This window comes from Rhamphochromis sp. 'chilingali' (genome assembly GCF_963969265.1).
Source record: "Rhamphochromis sp. 'chilingali' genome assembly, chromosome: 10".
In the NCBI taxonomy this organism is placed as follows: Eukaryota; Metazoa; Chordata; class Actinopteri; order Cichliformes; family Cichlidae; genus Rhamphochromis; species Rhamphochromis sp. 'chilingali'.
In genome coordinates, this window is record NC_137937.1 from 25,587,494 (window position 1) to 25,602,560 (window position 15,067).

A 15,067-nucleotide genomic window follows, 5' to 3' on the forward strand; every position below is an offset into this window, starting at 1 on the left:
CCTACATCTGTTAAAGGACTTCATCTTCGTGATGCTTGTCTTTACACTGTCAGTATATTATCTTGTTTTTCAAGTTGCAATGTAGTATTTATTTCTCAGCTCTCAGTGGGGTGTACTACAAATAAGAATACACTTGTGTAATGTTACTGCAATTAACTTGCTGTTTGTAACCTGCCTTATCACAGCCCGCTAACCCCCCTCCCACACACGTATGCACACGTTCCTGCCTAGTTGATCTAAAGCCACCTGATGTTAAAGCTGTATATTCAGAACACTTTATTATGACTGCAATCCAAACACTTTAAACTTCCAAATATGTGTGATCCGCAGGTTTTTTGATATACAGTGGATCTGAACTACTCATTTTATATAGTGTATCTATATATGCACTCCGTGGCTATAAAGTTGAAAGTCGCTGTTCCATACAGTAAAGGCCCACATTTGAAAGAGTTGTCACCCTTGTGGCACTTACTGAACCACAGAGCCGTCGTGCTCTTGGTATCAAAGCTAACCAAGCAAACATTAGTGCTTTGCACAGCTCCCCAAGGTTTATAAGTGGAAGTTCTTTTTTTTACTGATGCTGCTTTGAAGTTCACCCCAAAGGTGTGTAGGTGGATTTGATACTGCTGAATTGTGGGGTCCAGATCATGAAGTGTTCTATTGTAGACTTGTAATTACTTGTAGTGGCCTGTGCCACCTGACTTATCTCTGCTTTGTTCAACTTTCTGTGATTTGTGACATTTTTGAACGTATCACACCTTTAAAATGTTCTAATAGTCCTTTCTGTTAAAGAACTGTATTGCTACAATTTTTGATATGATTATTACTATATTTAATACTTGATATTGTTACTAATTACATGTTTGTGCTTATGGAAATGATAATAATCACTTTATTTGCTAAACTAAGGGGTTTTTCCTCCTAGTGACCGAGTATACAAAAACAAGCAATTAAAGTCTAAGGTTCTTAGATCATCTTCTGTTCTGATTTCCATGCAGGTTTACACTATTGTGTAGGATACCATTTTTCTTCCCTGAATAGCAACACCTAGCCAGTTGAGCAAAGTTTTTCCATCACTGTCATATTTCTGTGTTTTTCATGCCACTTAGAACTAGGGCTGGCACAAACGATTATTCTGATAGTCGACTAGTCACCGATTATTTTTGCGATTAGTCGACTAATCAGATCATGCATCCATTGGACGTAAAACGTACAGCTTATTGCACCAGCATGCATCAGCTCTTATATAACTATCATTAGCTTACAGCTTTAAGTGTTTAAGGTATGTGCTAACTAAAAATGAAGACAAGATGATAGTTTATTAAATTTTAATGAAATTTGCAGATTGTTTCGGTGAAGTTTAATAAACTCCTTGCTATCTAAAATATAACAGGACACCGGAGTATATTCTCGAGCATCTCACACTTCTGATAATCAGTTGTCTGCTTGACGTTTATTCGGCTGTGTAAAAACGATAACTTTAATCTCAGAAAATCCTACAAAGCTTCAAATGACGCGTCGACTATTAAATTAGTTGTCGACGTAATCGTGACTAGTCGACTAATCGTGGCAGCCCTACTTAGAACTCACTTTTTCATTTTAGTAGCTTCATACACTTTATTTGGTGTAAAGTAATTAGACGGGGAAAGGGACTCGTTAGGAAATAGAGGGTTTGGTTTCACCGAACTGTGTTGCAGTTCATCTTATGAATGCTTGGGCGAAACTTTAACCAGCCATAACATGTACTTGCTCAATTTTAATCAGCATGCTTGACCTAACCTAAACATCTAAAAACTTTAAAATGTATCCATTTATTTAAGCGGGGGCCTTACATCTTGTGATAATTTGAGTATGTAAAGAGATTAGGGCAGTACACACACACACACACACCAGCCACTACTAGCAACAAATAAAGCACAGCATCAGAATAGTTAAAATAGCTCTCTAACTTGGCAGTGTCAGTAGGAAGAAAGAAGCAGAGGGGACAATACCTGTTTGGTATTTGCAGACGTCACATTCAAAGCAGGTTTTCTGGCTGACACACTTGCTCGATGCACATTTGTCACTGTTACCAGAACATTCCCAGATGCTGCACTGTCTGCCTTCCTTGGCCCTTTGGGTATTCACGGTTGGAGTGTTTAATATGGCGTACATATTGTGATCTCACATTTTCACACATAATAGAATCCCAGAGATCCACAGTAATATGTTCAGGTGACAGGTATAATTGTTATTAATGCAAGAAAAACCCGTTTCTTGCAAATAACATTGATTCAGCTATTGCAATGATAATGTCTTTGGCAAAGTCCTTTCACTCACAGGATTTTCTGTTTCCTGCTTGGATACAGTTTCTGTGCCACTTATCATCTTGAGTTGTTTCTTTAGGGTTGAATATATTCTTTAGATCAGAAATCTGCCAAACTTTTTTTTCCATTTTAAAACAAATCAGCATTTCAGGGCTGTGGGTCCCTAACCGTTTAGCAAAGTGTTGCCTAAGAATGCAAACTTAAAGTCTACAGTTCATGGTGTTTACAACTGAGATCTGAGTTACTTACAAGACTTAAAAACAACTTGAATATAATTTGCATTCAAATCACCCTCCATCTAATGCTTCTGAGCCGCTCATCCAGTAGAAGCTATGTAGATGTTTATTTGCTAGCTTGCGTTTTTTTTTTTTTTTAATTTTTTTTTATTATGTATTTTTTCTTACAAGGCCCTTGCACCTCTTGCAGTTTGCAGGTTTCATGATAAGTTTAGGCCCTGGATAAGTCTGCTTGTATCACTTGGTGTGAAGTAGTAACAGTGCATGTATTCGCACCCAAATCTGTCAGCAAAGCTGCTGTGTGTGGCTTACACCTATGGCTGAGCCTCAGGCAGCCAGTGAGTTGTTTGTCAGTATTTGGCATAATGACTACACAGATGCACATTGTGTACAGTCACCCTCATGAGAAACAGTACTTTAATTTTTAACTTGCTGTCACTATTTTCCTCCCTTTTCTGCCTAAGCCAAAACAGCTGTCTTACCTGTGACGGGACAGCGTGCCTGACAAGAACAGAGGAGATAGTGAGGCATCTTGAAGCTCATACATATTCAGAACTAACACATGACTTGTATTTGGACATAGCTGAGAGCTTTTTTTTTTGTGGTATTTACTTGGACTAGCCTAAAAAACACCTTTTGTTGTAACCTAAACAGATATGGTTTGTGTTCAATTATTTTGCTTCCAGGCTTTGCCAGCATAGAAGGCTGTGAAACACTTTGGCACTTTGACATTCCCTTTGTTGCTTGATGTGTCTGTCTGGAGTAAAAAGCATCTGTTGGTTAGCCAAGAGACTTTTCAAAGTTGTTACCTTTTAAGTCTTGGTGTTCTCTTATTGCTAGTTTTAGACACATTGGGTTGATTTTTGTTAGGTTTGTATCACAAGCACGTTGTGATACAAACACGTTGACATGGGGTCAAGTCTTGGGGAAAACAAGCACTCACAAAACTGGGCTTATTATGAAGTCCAGATCAAAAGTTTAAGACCACTTGAAAAATGGCAAAAAAAATAAATAAATAAAAAAAAATCACATTTTGCATGGTTGGATCTTAACAAGGTTGCAATTAGAGCTTCAACATGTGACAAGAAGAAATGGGAGGGAGACCAAACATTTGTTTGAGCATGCAATTAATTGAAAACCAGGCTTAAACTGAAACAGGCTGATCAAAAGTTTATGACCACATGCTTTTAAAAGGTCAAATCTGTGCAAAAAAGTGGATTTATTGTTACCTTCTGTCAGGTAGTCACAGTGTCATGACATTCTGATGGCAAAGGCAAAAACCCCCAAAACTTTTCCATTTTGAACATGGTTGGGTTGTTGAACTGCATAAGCAGGATCTCTCACAGCGCACCATTGCTGCTGAGGTGGGACGCAGCAAGGCAGTCATTTGGAATTTCTTAAATGATCCTGAGGGTTATGAAAAGTCAAGTGGAAGACCCAAAAATTTTAACCAGCACTAAGCCGGAGGATCCAGTTGGCTGTCTGTCAAGACACTGAGACGATCCAACTCCAATTCCTGGAAGTTTGATTTCTGTGTTTTTTTTTTTTTGTTTTTTTTAAAGCATTCACTCACTTCCATTTCTCCTAGTTACATGTTGAAGTTCTGCTTGGGAAGTTGTTAAGATCCAACCATGCGAAATGTGATTTTTATGTTTTGTGTGTGTGTGTGTGCCATTTTTCAAGTAGTCTTGAACTGATTGGGCCTGTATTGGGGTTCCATTTTTATCCCTCAACCGTGAAGTCTTGTGCTATCACAGGCAGTTTGGACACCCAACTTTGTGAATACAGTAACTCATGAGGTGGCATACATCTAAAAATCTTAGGACTAGTTGAGATTAAGTGTTCTGTAAATCCTGTGAAAAGGATCACTCGAGAAAGATGACACCTAGGATTTTCAAAATGTTTCCATAGGTGCATCCACTAAAAACCTTGGATGCATTCGATTATCGTAACCTTGGCCTTTAGGTGACCAGAAGTCAAGTTTTGTGAAAGTCTTGTGAATACAGTAGCTGAAATGAGGTGATGTAGGATTTTCACATTTGTACTAAAGGTGCATTTACTTGAAGATGAGGGGTAGCTCTGGCAGCAGCTATTTTTTTTTATTTTTTTTAATACTACTTGTCATATCATTGCATTTTCTTTAGTTTCTTTTGCATTAGCTCTGATTGTGACTAACAAGCTCTTCCATTTGGTATTGACTAAGTGAATTAAATTTGAGTCCTAAAATCTAAAAATGGTGCTTAAATCTTTACGGCAGTGATGTGGAACTGTTCACTCGAACCTTAGATCCAGGCTGAATCGCTTTTTGCAGGAATGGTAAAGGGAATTATTTTGTGCCACTGTGTAAAAGGTTCTTCATACTCTGACTTGGAAGTCTCACACTACATTGCTTAGGAATTTTAAGTATTGGGAAAATAAAGTTTTACATACACACAGCAATGTATGAAATAAATTACATTTATGTAGCCTGAACTGTGCAAGATTTCTTTCTCGGCAATAATGTAAAATTCCTTTGGGCTCATTTCTGTCCACGGATTTCCCATGGGCTTGCCAGAAATGATGAACAGGGTTCCTGACAGCTGTGTGAAGTTGTGGAGGAGGAAACAGCTTTAGCATGGATGAGTCATGTCTGACCTTTGACAAATACCTCTGTCAACCTGTCTGTCCATGTGCTTCTCTAATCTTTTCTTCCACTTTGCTACTGCACTAATAATAGACTGTACCACCTGTAATCTCCCTTGCTGAAGCAGATATTCAGTATTTTTTTCCAGTCATGCACAGATGCAACATAGCCCTGGAAATGTGTAGTCTGTTAGTCACGTCAGTACAAAGTCAGAAATAATGCTGAGAAGGTTAAAGATTTATTTGTTGGATACTCAAAGACATTTTGCAACTGGTTTTCTACAACATGATCTAGAAAAAATATTGCTTATATACAGAAATGTTGTTTATTTCTTTGCAGATACTTGCCAAAAATCAAACATTGATAAATCATCACCAAATCAGGAAATGTGTTCCTTACATGGACTTTCCTTCTTTGTCTGTTAATCATAACTCTTCAAATTCAGCCCTGAACTCTGCTGAAATTCCTGTGCCACAGAATTAAAGATTAAAAAATGCATACATATTAGCATTTGCAGATTTTAAAAAATTGTCTTTACCAATCTTGGCTCACGATGCCGTCTCATTTTTGTGTGGCAATGCTGCTGTGGTCGCAGTTTTTGTCTCTAAACTTTCCTGACATCTGTGGTCTGAGTATCATGCATCTCCTTTCACATTGCCAATTTTTCTGGCTGGTTCCTCGTTTTGGATGCAGACAGACTCTTTAATTAAAGCCAATGTCATTGCCTGTTGATTCTTGGATGTGCCTGTTGATGCCTCATATGTGTGCTTATTCGTTAATTAAATGCTTGCCCTTAGACTTATTCCAGAGTTGAAAGCAATATGGAAATTTTATTGGGGCCAAGATTTGAAGGGACCGTTATTAAGGTTTTGGTGGAAAGTAAGTAGGGTTCAAACATGAAAAGGAAAAGCGATGCAAGTCTAAAGGATAAAGGTACTATATTCTCAGAGTTTTAAGAACATCAAACATTAGCAATAGCCACAGATTTTAACTTGTGTGAGTGATAGTAACAGATGATCTTGGGATAATTTACATGCAGTGTCACTCTCTCTTTGGATCAGAGATGCTAGCATTTTGATTTATTGAGAGCTGGTTGAATGTTCCCAGTTGCCTGTTTACTGCCAGTGGCATTGGCATACCTGCTTTCTCATTTTGGAACCATCACGTGTTATTGCCTCAAAAAAACGTGTGAAAATCCAGTTTGTCTGGTTAACTCTATTTTACTTTAAAGGTCATTGATGGATTGTTCATTCTTCTTTGATGCTCCAGTTCTTTGTGATCCTGTGCAGCAGGCCTTTAATTTAATGTTATTTGCTATACATTTATTTATTTATTTTTAAGATCAAGACTTGTAGCTTGTTTTGTGCATACACACTAGAGCTGACGATTTGCTTCATAGTCCAGTCGTCCTGTTGCCCCTCATGGTATCTCCAGTGAGTGATGGCATCGCTGCTGGGTGCCAGAGCATCATACCACTGTGGTATCCATGTGTATCCACTCGATATAATATGTACCCTGTTGTGGTTTTACTATATCGTCCCCCTCTGTGTTGCAGGTATTGGTTATATGTGGAAGTGGGACACTGTAGCTTGGCTTTTTTAAAAATTATTATGAATCTCAGAACAATGATAATATTATCGATTTATTGCATCAGTGGGTAAACTGGAAAAAAATAGCCTTGACTGGTGAGCTATCACTATTAACCTTTTGACCGCCATCGATCCCTGACATCATCCTCCATCAGCACGACTGTAATGCACACATGCAAGGTTGTCATTAGTCACAAGATTCATTGTCCCTCAGGCTTTCAGTCTCTTGCTCATATGAATTCAGCTAAACAAATGCACATACAGTAGAATGTGTCTGAACAAATACATTCTTTACACTCCAAGTTCAGACTTATCTGTAGGGTGTAATAAAGTGACAGTGATATTTACCCGAGAGCACAAATTGTGCCATAGCCTCCAGCATACAGGAGGCAACAATAAAAAAAAAAAAACACAACACAAGAAACAATTCTGAATAAGCTTTAAACAATGACAGTGCAGATTTCATTATTTGAATAGGCCCAGCAGTTTTTAATGGTCTGCTAACTACTGCTGTGTATTCACATTATGGTTCTAAGATTATAGCGCCAGCTGGTTAATTTCTCCATATTACGATATAATTGAAGAGCACAGAGTAGTCATCTGTTCAGGTTTTCAGCTAAAAGTTACTTTGTCTTCTTCTGTCCTGCAGGTACAAGTTGATTCGTCGACGAGTCATCTGGCTAATAGGGCAGTGGATTTCTGTCAAGTTCAAATCTGACCTTCGACCTTTACTCTATGAGGTCATCTTAAGTCTCATGCAAGATCCCGACTTGGTGGTAAGGCAGCTACATACAGTTTTTTTTCCCCCACTCAAAAGTGCTTGGTGATTAAAGTGCCAGGTTCTCTTACAAAAAACCCTCCTGTTCAGTTCATAATGACTGAAATGGGCTGTTAGTGAAAGTGCACAGCTGGCTACACAAACACAGTTTTCTGCTTAATAGCGTGAAACCACAGCCACTGTGCTGCCATCTTTCTACATAAAAAAGCCAAATGTAATCAGAGTTTGTGACAAGCTTTTTCCATCTTTTTTTCTCAACTTACTGTTTACTGTAGATTTTATATTTTGAATTTTTCCTTTACTATCCACTAACATTTTTATTTAGCTGTGGCCTTGACAAAACCATAACCCCAATTTGGACTGAGTTTCACCGTAAGGTAAAATTAGTTTAATCATCTGATATGCTTTCTGTCTCATGCACTTGATTGTTTTCTTTTAACATAATTTATATCTAGTAATATGATAACATTTTAATTAAAGTTAAGATTTTAATACTTAATCTCCAAACAGCCAGAAATGTGATCAGGGATTGGTTCACTCAAGAGGTAGCAGTTAAATATCATTTTCTGTGTCCATTAACTGACACTCAATTATCATCTGTCATGTTGTGGGGGTATGACGTTGAATACAAAATACATTTCATGTATATTGAGTAGAGATGGCACGATACCACTTTTTCATGTCCGATACCGATATCATAAATTTGGATATCTGCCGATACCGATATGAATCCGATAGTGTTTTTTAATCAACAAAACTGTTTTTTAAATATCTTGCTGCATTTTGTATAAGTTCATACTCAAGTTTAAAACAACAACTACACTAAAGCTATTCTGTTATACCTGTATGCAAAAAAAAAAAAATTTCATAGTTCAGCAATACTGATCAATCTAATAAACTTAAACCTACACCATCCTCCCTATTCTGGTATTTTAAAGAGTACTTAGCATAAATATTAAGCAACCTAACTAATAGGGTTCCAACTCCCAGCAACAACAAAAATAAAAAAATAAAAAATAGGGAACCACCCCTCACGCTCCACCTCATGATGCTTAATCGACGTAATCAACCTTAATTTGATGCAGTGTGAAAAAAAAAATGCACAGAAATCAATTATTTTTCAAGAAATATTAAATAGATTCAACATCTTTCTTCAACAAAATTGCAGACTGCACAGATGGTACCTTCCCAAAGGAAAAAGTACTATAGCTTACTAGGGTGTATATATATATATATATATATATATATATATATATATATATATATATATATATTAGACTTAATAGTTACTATATACAGTAATTGACTTCTATTCATTTTACATCAAATTAAAACTTTGGGTGTCAGATAATTATTTATTAAAAGCTAGACATTTTAAATGAGAATAAGAAAGAAAAGTATGTCTTTGTGCCCCCTTTTCCCTGTTAATGCCCTATCAGCCCCCCTGGCTAAACTTTGCTAGATCCGCCCCTGCACAGTTACCAGCCGTCAGCTACGTAGAAAAGATCCTCGAGTAGAAAGTAATATTAAATAAATTCTAACAACAGCTGATCAAGCTTAAACGTGCTGCTGTTGTTCAGCCGCTGGTTTCCTCTTTCTGGTGCAAAATGGGCCAAAAGCAAACTAGAGACACGGACTCGCGACAGAAAAGCCGATCAGCTGATCGTTAAGCAGTTTCATGATTGAAGTAGCAGCCGGAGAGGCAGTCGTTTGTTAAGCTTAACGCAGGAATGCTTTACAAACATTCAGAGATGGACTTACACACTTGCTTTACTTCTCTCGGGATAACTTTGTCGGAGATGAAATGCCGGGTTGCTAGCGAAGCTCCAAATGCTATCCAGACCACCGACAGGTCCCGCATGCCACAGCCGCTCTATCACGTGATGCATACTGCTCCGACGTGCTAACGTTCTGAGGTGAGTTACGGCGTGTTGCAAGTTTTGTGAGGTGCTTTCGTGATATTTAATGGATCGGATTACATTTTTTAGTTTTCTCCGATATCCGATCCAGTAATTTAGGTCAGTATTGGACCGATACCGATACGTAATATCGGATCGGTCCATCTCTAATATTGAGTAAAATTCATTGCAGGTTGCTGACTTTTCTTTGCCAGTAGGTGGCTAAATAGGATAGTTACTCACTATTAACAGAGATAGATTTGTGTCTGTATGTAGACTGGAAAATGTACTGCGCATTTGAATTTCAACAACCTTCTATTAAGTTGTGAAACACTATTTAATGCTCTTAGAGAAGTTTGTTCAGGGTTCAAATACAATTCAAATAGCAGACACTGAACAAATCTAGAACATGTCATTCAAACGGGCTCACTTTTTGTGGAACTGAGTGTTTCTATCCGTTCCTGTACATGCAACAGGAGTTGTCAGTCATTTTTATAGGTTAGAATTTAGAATAAAAACGTGTGTACTTTAGGGCTGCCACGATTAGTCGATTAGTCACGATTACGTCGACTATCAAAATCATCGACGACTAATTTAATAGTCGACGCGTCGTTTGAAGCTTTGTAAGACGTAGGAATAAGTAGTAGGATTTAAGAGTGTAATAACGGACTGAAACAGAGAAGAAGAAGAAGCAGTGTCCGGTATCGTAGCTGTGTCCAAATTCAGGAACCGCATCCTCCTGTGCAATTGTAGGCCGATTACGTTACAGCGACATGACAAAGACTGTCCAAATTTGAAGACTCCGACAAATGCGGCCTTCGTTTCCCCAGATTTGAAGGATGGGTCGGGTGTATACTTTGTGGCCCAACCTATCCCAGAATTCATAGCGCTGCCCTGCTCAGTTTCCAATGGCGGCAGCTAGTTAGTTTTAATATTACTCTTATTATTCTTTCTGGGTCACAAAATAAACGTTTAACATATTTTCAGGCGAGAATGTAGCTGTGTAAACCTCAAATATCTGCTCAGTTTATCAAGACACCACATATTTTCCAAAGCGTCCCGACGAGCTCGATAGCTAGCCGGGGGCAAAGCTCACTAGAGCTGGTGAGAACACCGGACTCCCGGCAAATCGTTTTCAAACCCACCACCGTCTTTCGCTACTCAGGTTAAACATGATATATAAGTCACTTAGATAACCTAAAAATCTATGCCGTGCAAAAGCCTGCAGTCTTCTTGACTAATAAAGGCACATCTCATATGCCAATTGATGAGCACTGCTGTAATCCCTCAGATGTCTTGGGGAGTACAAATATCAAAACAGTTGTAACAGTTTCAACTCCCCACCACTCACACTCGCACAATCTGCTGGCCTCAGATTTGTCTTTGTTCTACCGAAACAAAATTTAAGTTGTAGTGAAGTGAGCCTCAAAATGATGTCATGATAGATCAAGGAAATTTGCTATAGTGATATTCTTGGCAAAACAGGAGGGGGAAAAAAATAGCTTGATAATGTTTTCAGTGATTGTAGCTTGAAGGCAGCATGTCATAGTTCAAACAGACATGTCTTGTTCTGCCTCTTAGGTAGTCTAAATGTGTAGCGCCACTATATCAAATTTAGCCTAATTGAAATCACTAATGATTTTTGCTTTTTAAAGGTCCAGCCTGAACTTTGATCATAATTTGTGTGGTGTTACCTTATATACGTTTGGCTGCTTTGATCCAGATGTTGTGCACAGATGGTTTTTATTGCACTTAAAAGAATGCGCACTTAATGTGATAATTTAGTTACATGCCAGTATTATCTATTTTACTCTTATTTACACCCTGTGTAGGTAAATGGGTTTTGTAAATCGTTTGTGATATAAAGTAGAGATTAATTTCAGTGCTGTTACCATTTCAGCGGCATTTCCTCGTACAAACTTGCATTTACATAACTGACCAGCTCACTAATCATGTTGTAGTTCCTGATCAGTATCTTTCGGGGCCAATTAGAAAGTCTTTACCTGAATGAATTGTTAATCAAACCTCGAGACTTATAAACAATCTAAGTTGTTAATATCCTTGTTGCTGCTCTGTTTTCCTTATTAACCTGGAAAGTTATTCACTTATTTAATTATGACATCTTGTGTCCAAAAATTAGACTGAAGCGCCTTGTCATAGTCGCATTGTATTTAAAAGATAGATGTAGGAGCTCATGCTGCAGTGCAGCAAACTCTTCATTGTTATGGAAAAAGGAAGCCCATTTGGTTGCATAAAGAAGTCTAATTGTGCAGAAGTCTATGGGGCAAAACAACATGATCTGTGACCTGTAATACTTTCCCGATGAGTTAATGGCCTCAGTCATTGTACTGAATGCAATATGATGAGCTTTTTTGTAATTTATGGTGCCATTTACTGTTAGAAAGGGTGATAAGGCAGTGGCCCTCGGTGTCTTGATCAGATTAACATTTTGATTATCACAAGCATGCTCTCTTAAATAGTTTCCGCAGACTTCTGTGGTAGTGTTGCACACTCCGGGAGCTTTATATGTGAGACAGCCATCCATGCACATGCTTTATTAGCATCCATCAGTGGCATTCATGAGCTAAATCACAGATGCATATTACTTGGATTGTGACAGTTTTTTTTTTTTTTTTTATCTCCTCATTTTCTTCAAGGTGTTCTAGTTTTTGCAGCATTCTTGTTTGTTTACTCACAGAGTCTTAGTAAAGGTTAAAAATAGTCTTGTGGTGAGTTTAAGCTTTTAACTCCTTAAGCTTTTACACATACATACACATTGTAACAGTTGCTATTGTAATGCAGTGTATCACCACATGGCGGCGCCTCCTGTCTCACGACTGGTGTCACCCCCTTTTTTTGTTCTTCTTCGCACTCCTCCTGTAATGGATGCTCCCGTGTGTACGCGGACTAGTGTGCTCTTTAGTAATGTGTGGTAGAGGTAGCACTTTTATTTTTGATATTGTAAATAAATGAGTACTTTTTGGAAAGTCAGAAGCTGTTGCTCATTCGCTATCCACCTGCACATCTCCGCGGCTGGCTTCATCTCCACCGCACGTTACAACATACATGTATTTATGTGAACACTAATCATTAATTTGTATTATAATGATGTATTATAAAGCAACTTAACTCATCGGTAACTACAAATTGTGGAAATGGCTGTTGCTTATCTGCCAGCATTTTTTTTTTTAAATTAACACTTAGAATTTTTCAGTGAGCACTGGCTGAAATATTTTCCAGAAGAGGATATGCATTTGTGTTACTTAATATGCATGTAGGTTTTTTAGATGATGCTCATTATCATTTTACTCCAGATGATTGTTTTGGATTTGGTGTTGCTTTTTCACGTTACTTTTATCTTAGTCAGATTCACTGAGTTGGTTAAATGTAAGTTTTCCCTGGTTAGACCTTCAGTTACTTTTATAGTTGGCATAAATCTGATGAATTTTATTTTTATTTTTTTATTTTTGGCTTCTTAACCCCTCAGATATTTTGAACATCAGTAACATTTTAAAGTGAATGTTTCATGTAACAGTGTCGGACAATACGTATGTTTTTGTATAAGACCCATCTGAGTATTTTATCTCCATCTTTTAACCCATGGTTTTCTCTATGCTTTGTTGAATTAGAATGTAGTTTCACTCATAAGTATTCCAATTGCCAACAAGGCCAGTGCTGATGGCACTTGCAGAGCCCACTTCATCAACATACTCCTTTTGTTGCTGGTTAATGTATGCGGAATTATTAAAACCATATTCAGTATTTTATGAACATGCAGACAGAAGGGCTGTGTTTTTTCTTCGTGTCTAAACCAGACTGTCTGAATTTCAGATTTATCTTTCATTAATGTACTTTTTCCCATTTGTTTTGTTCGTCACCTGTATTTTCAGTATAGAACAGATGCTTCAAATTTTTGTCTATGGATTTATAATATTGTTAGCCCATATTATTATTGTTATACAAATGATTGTATTCATTTAAAATGGCCAAATGTATCATATCTGTTTAGTGGACAAATATCATACAGCTTATATTTTGACTAAGCTGCTGCCTAGTGTCAAGTGTGTGTGTGTTGTAAGTTAATTACCAAAGAGATGCAGACCTTAGATTATGCTTACTTACAGTTATTGCTGTCATGTCATTTTTTAAAAATAAAACATAATATGAGAATCAGTTTATTTTCTGTGCTTCAGAAATATGAGCTGTTCATAGTGTTAGAAAAGTATAAACACCACAAGCTGGAGAAGTTGTTATGCTGCTTATTTGAGTAAGTCAATTAATAATTGAGGAAAATGTGCCAGTGTGAGTGTGATCATACCACTGGTTTGGTGCCAGTAATTCCAAAACCTTGACTTGGCATGATGTGATGAGGCAGAATAAATGGAGACCAAAATTTTCAGTAAAAATGGCTCAGGATTTTATAGATATTTGTGATTTCTGAATTAAAAATTAAATGCAAACGCCTTTTCTTTTTACTATTGTCCTTTAAAAAAAACAGAACAATTTTACATTTTATTTGGATTTGGCAGTATTTTATACATGTAGAAATATGCATGAAAATAAGGAGGATAAATTATGATATGACTGACGTGGTGGAAGCAAAGTGTGTGTGTGTGTGTGTGTGTGTGTGTGTGTGTGTGTGTGTGTGTGTGTGTGTGTGTGTGTGTGTGTGTCATAAGAATGGAGAACACAAATCTTGTTCGTTAAAATTTTGATTTCTGCAGTTTTCTGGCTTTACCCTAACAGAGTAACTCTAAAAATCAAAGAAGATTATTTAACTCCGCACTCGTGTTGTTTGAAAATGATTGTGTTATGTGCATAAATGATGATGGTAATGCTTGTGAAACTGTCAATATTTTTTAGTCAAGATAAGAAGTATTGAGAGAAAATCTGAGGGTCAAGATCAGATCAATGGGGTGCTCCATATTCATAAAGAACTTTTTTGTGTGTGTGTGTGTGTGTGTGTTGTACAACACAAACAGAAAGACAGAGGCCAATTGAGTTTTCCAGTCAGTGTATGAATATGAAATGATCTGTGATCCAGATTTGAAACCCCATTTGTATTATCGTGGAAGGGAAAATGCAATTTAAGCACCTTTTTGGGGAAATTTGCTATGCAGACCTTGCAAAAATGTTTGCAGGCTAAAAACGATAACATTCCAACCGTAACAAAATAGTCAAAATCACACATATTGATTTGTTGTATTAAAAGAATTTCTCAGATCTGGGTTAGCAAATCTGGCCAAAGGACCAATAAGTTCATGCCATGCTGATGTGTCCACAGTCCATCTGTCCATAATTCACAAGATTTTCTTTTCCTCCTACAGTAACAGATTTAAGCAAATTCTCACTGATCACCTAAGGGTTCTTCACCCAAATTGTGCTCATTTGTCAGTTTACAGGCAATAACCTGAGAGTTGTAACTGATCATTAGATGTATGACCTATGACTGTTCTGGGTTATCTTACCTGAATATACCCAAACAGGCATGTGAATTTAAAGCTTGAGACATGTTAGTAGACTGGCATTTAAGTTTTTTTGCTAACCTTTAACCTTCTGCCATCATACTCATTGCCAGATTATGCTGCTGTGATACAGAAAGCTGAGCAGCCACTTCGATGGCCTTTATTAGGCTAA

At 37.4% G+C, this 15,067-nt stretch overlaps 1 protein-coding gene across 1 annotated transcript in view; it reads left to right on the forward strand.

Moving 5' to 3' along the window:
* Positions 1–15,067, forward strand: part of ipo11 (importin 11) — a 128,014-nt gene that overhangs the window by 49,992 nt on the left and 62,955 nt on the right. Inside the window, exon 16 of the mRNA XM_080893946.1 lies at positions 7,404–7,530. Coding sequence (XP_080750072.1) covers positions 7,404–7,530 — 127 coding nt within the window. The remainder of the gene's footprint in view (positions 1–7,403; positions 7,531–15,067) is intronic.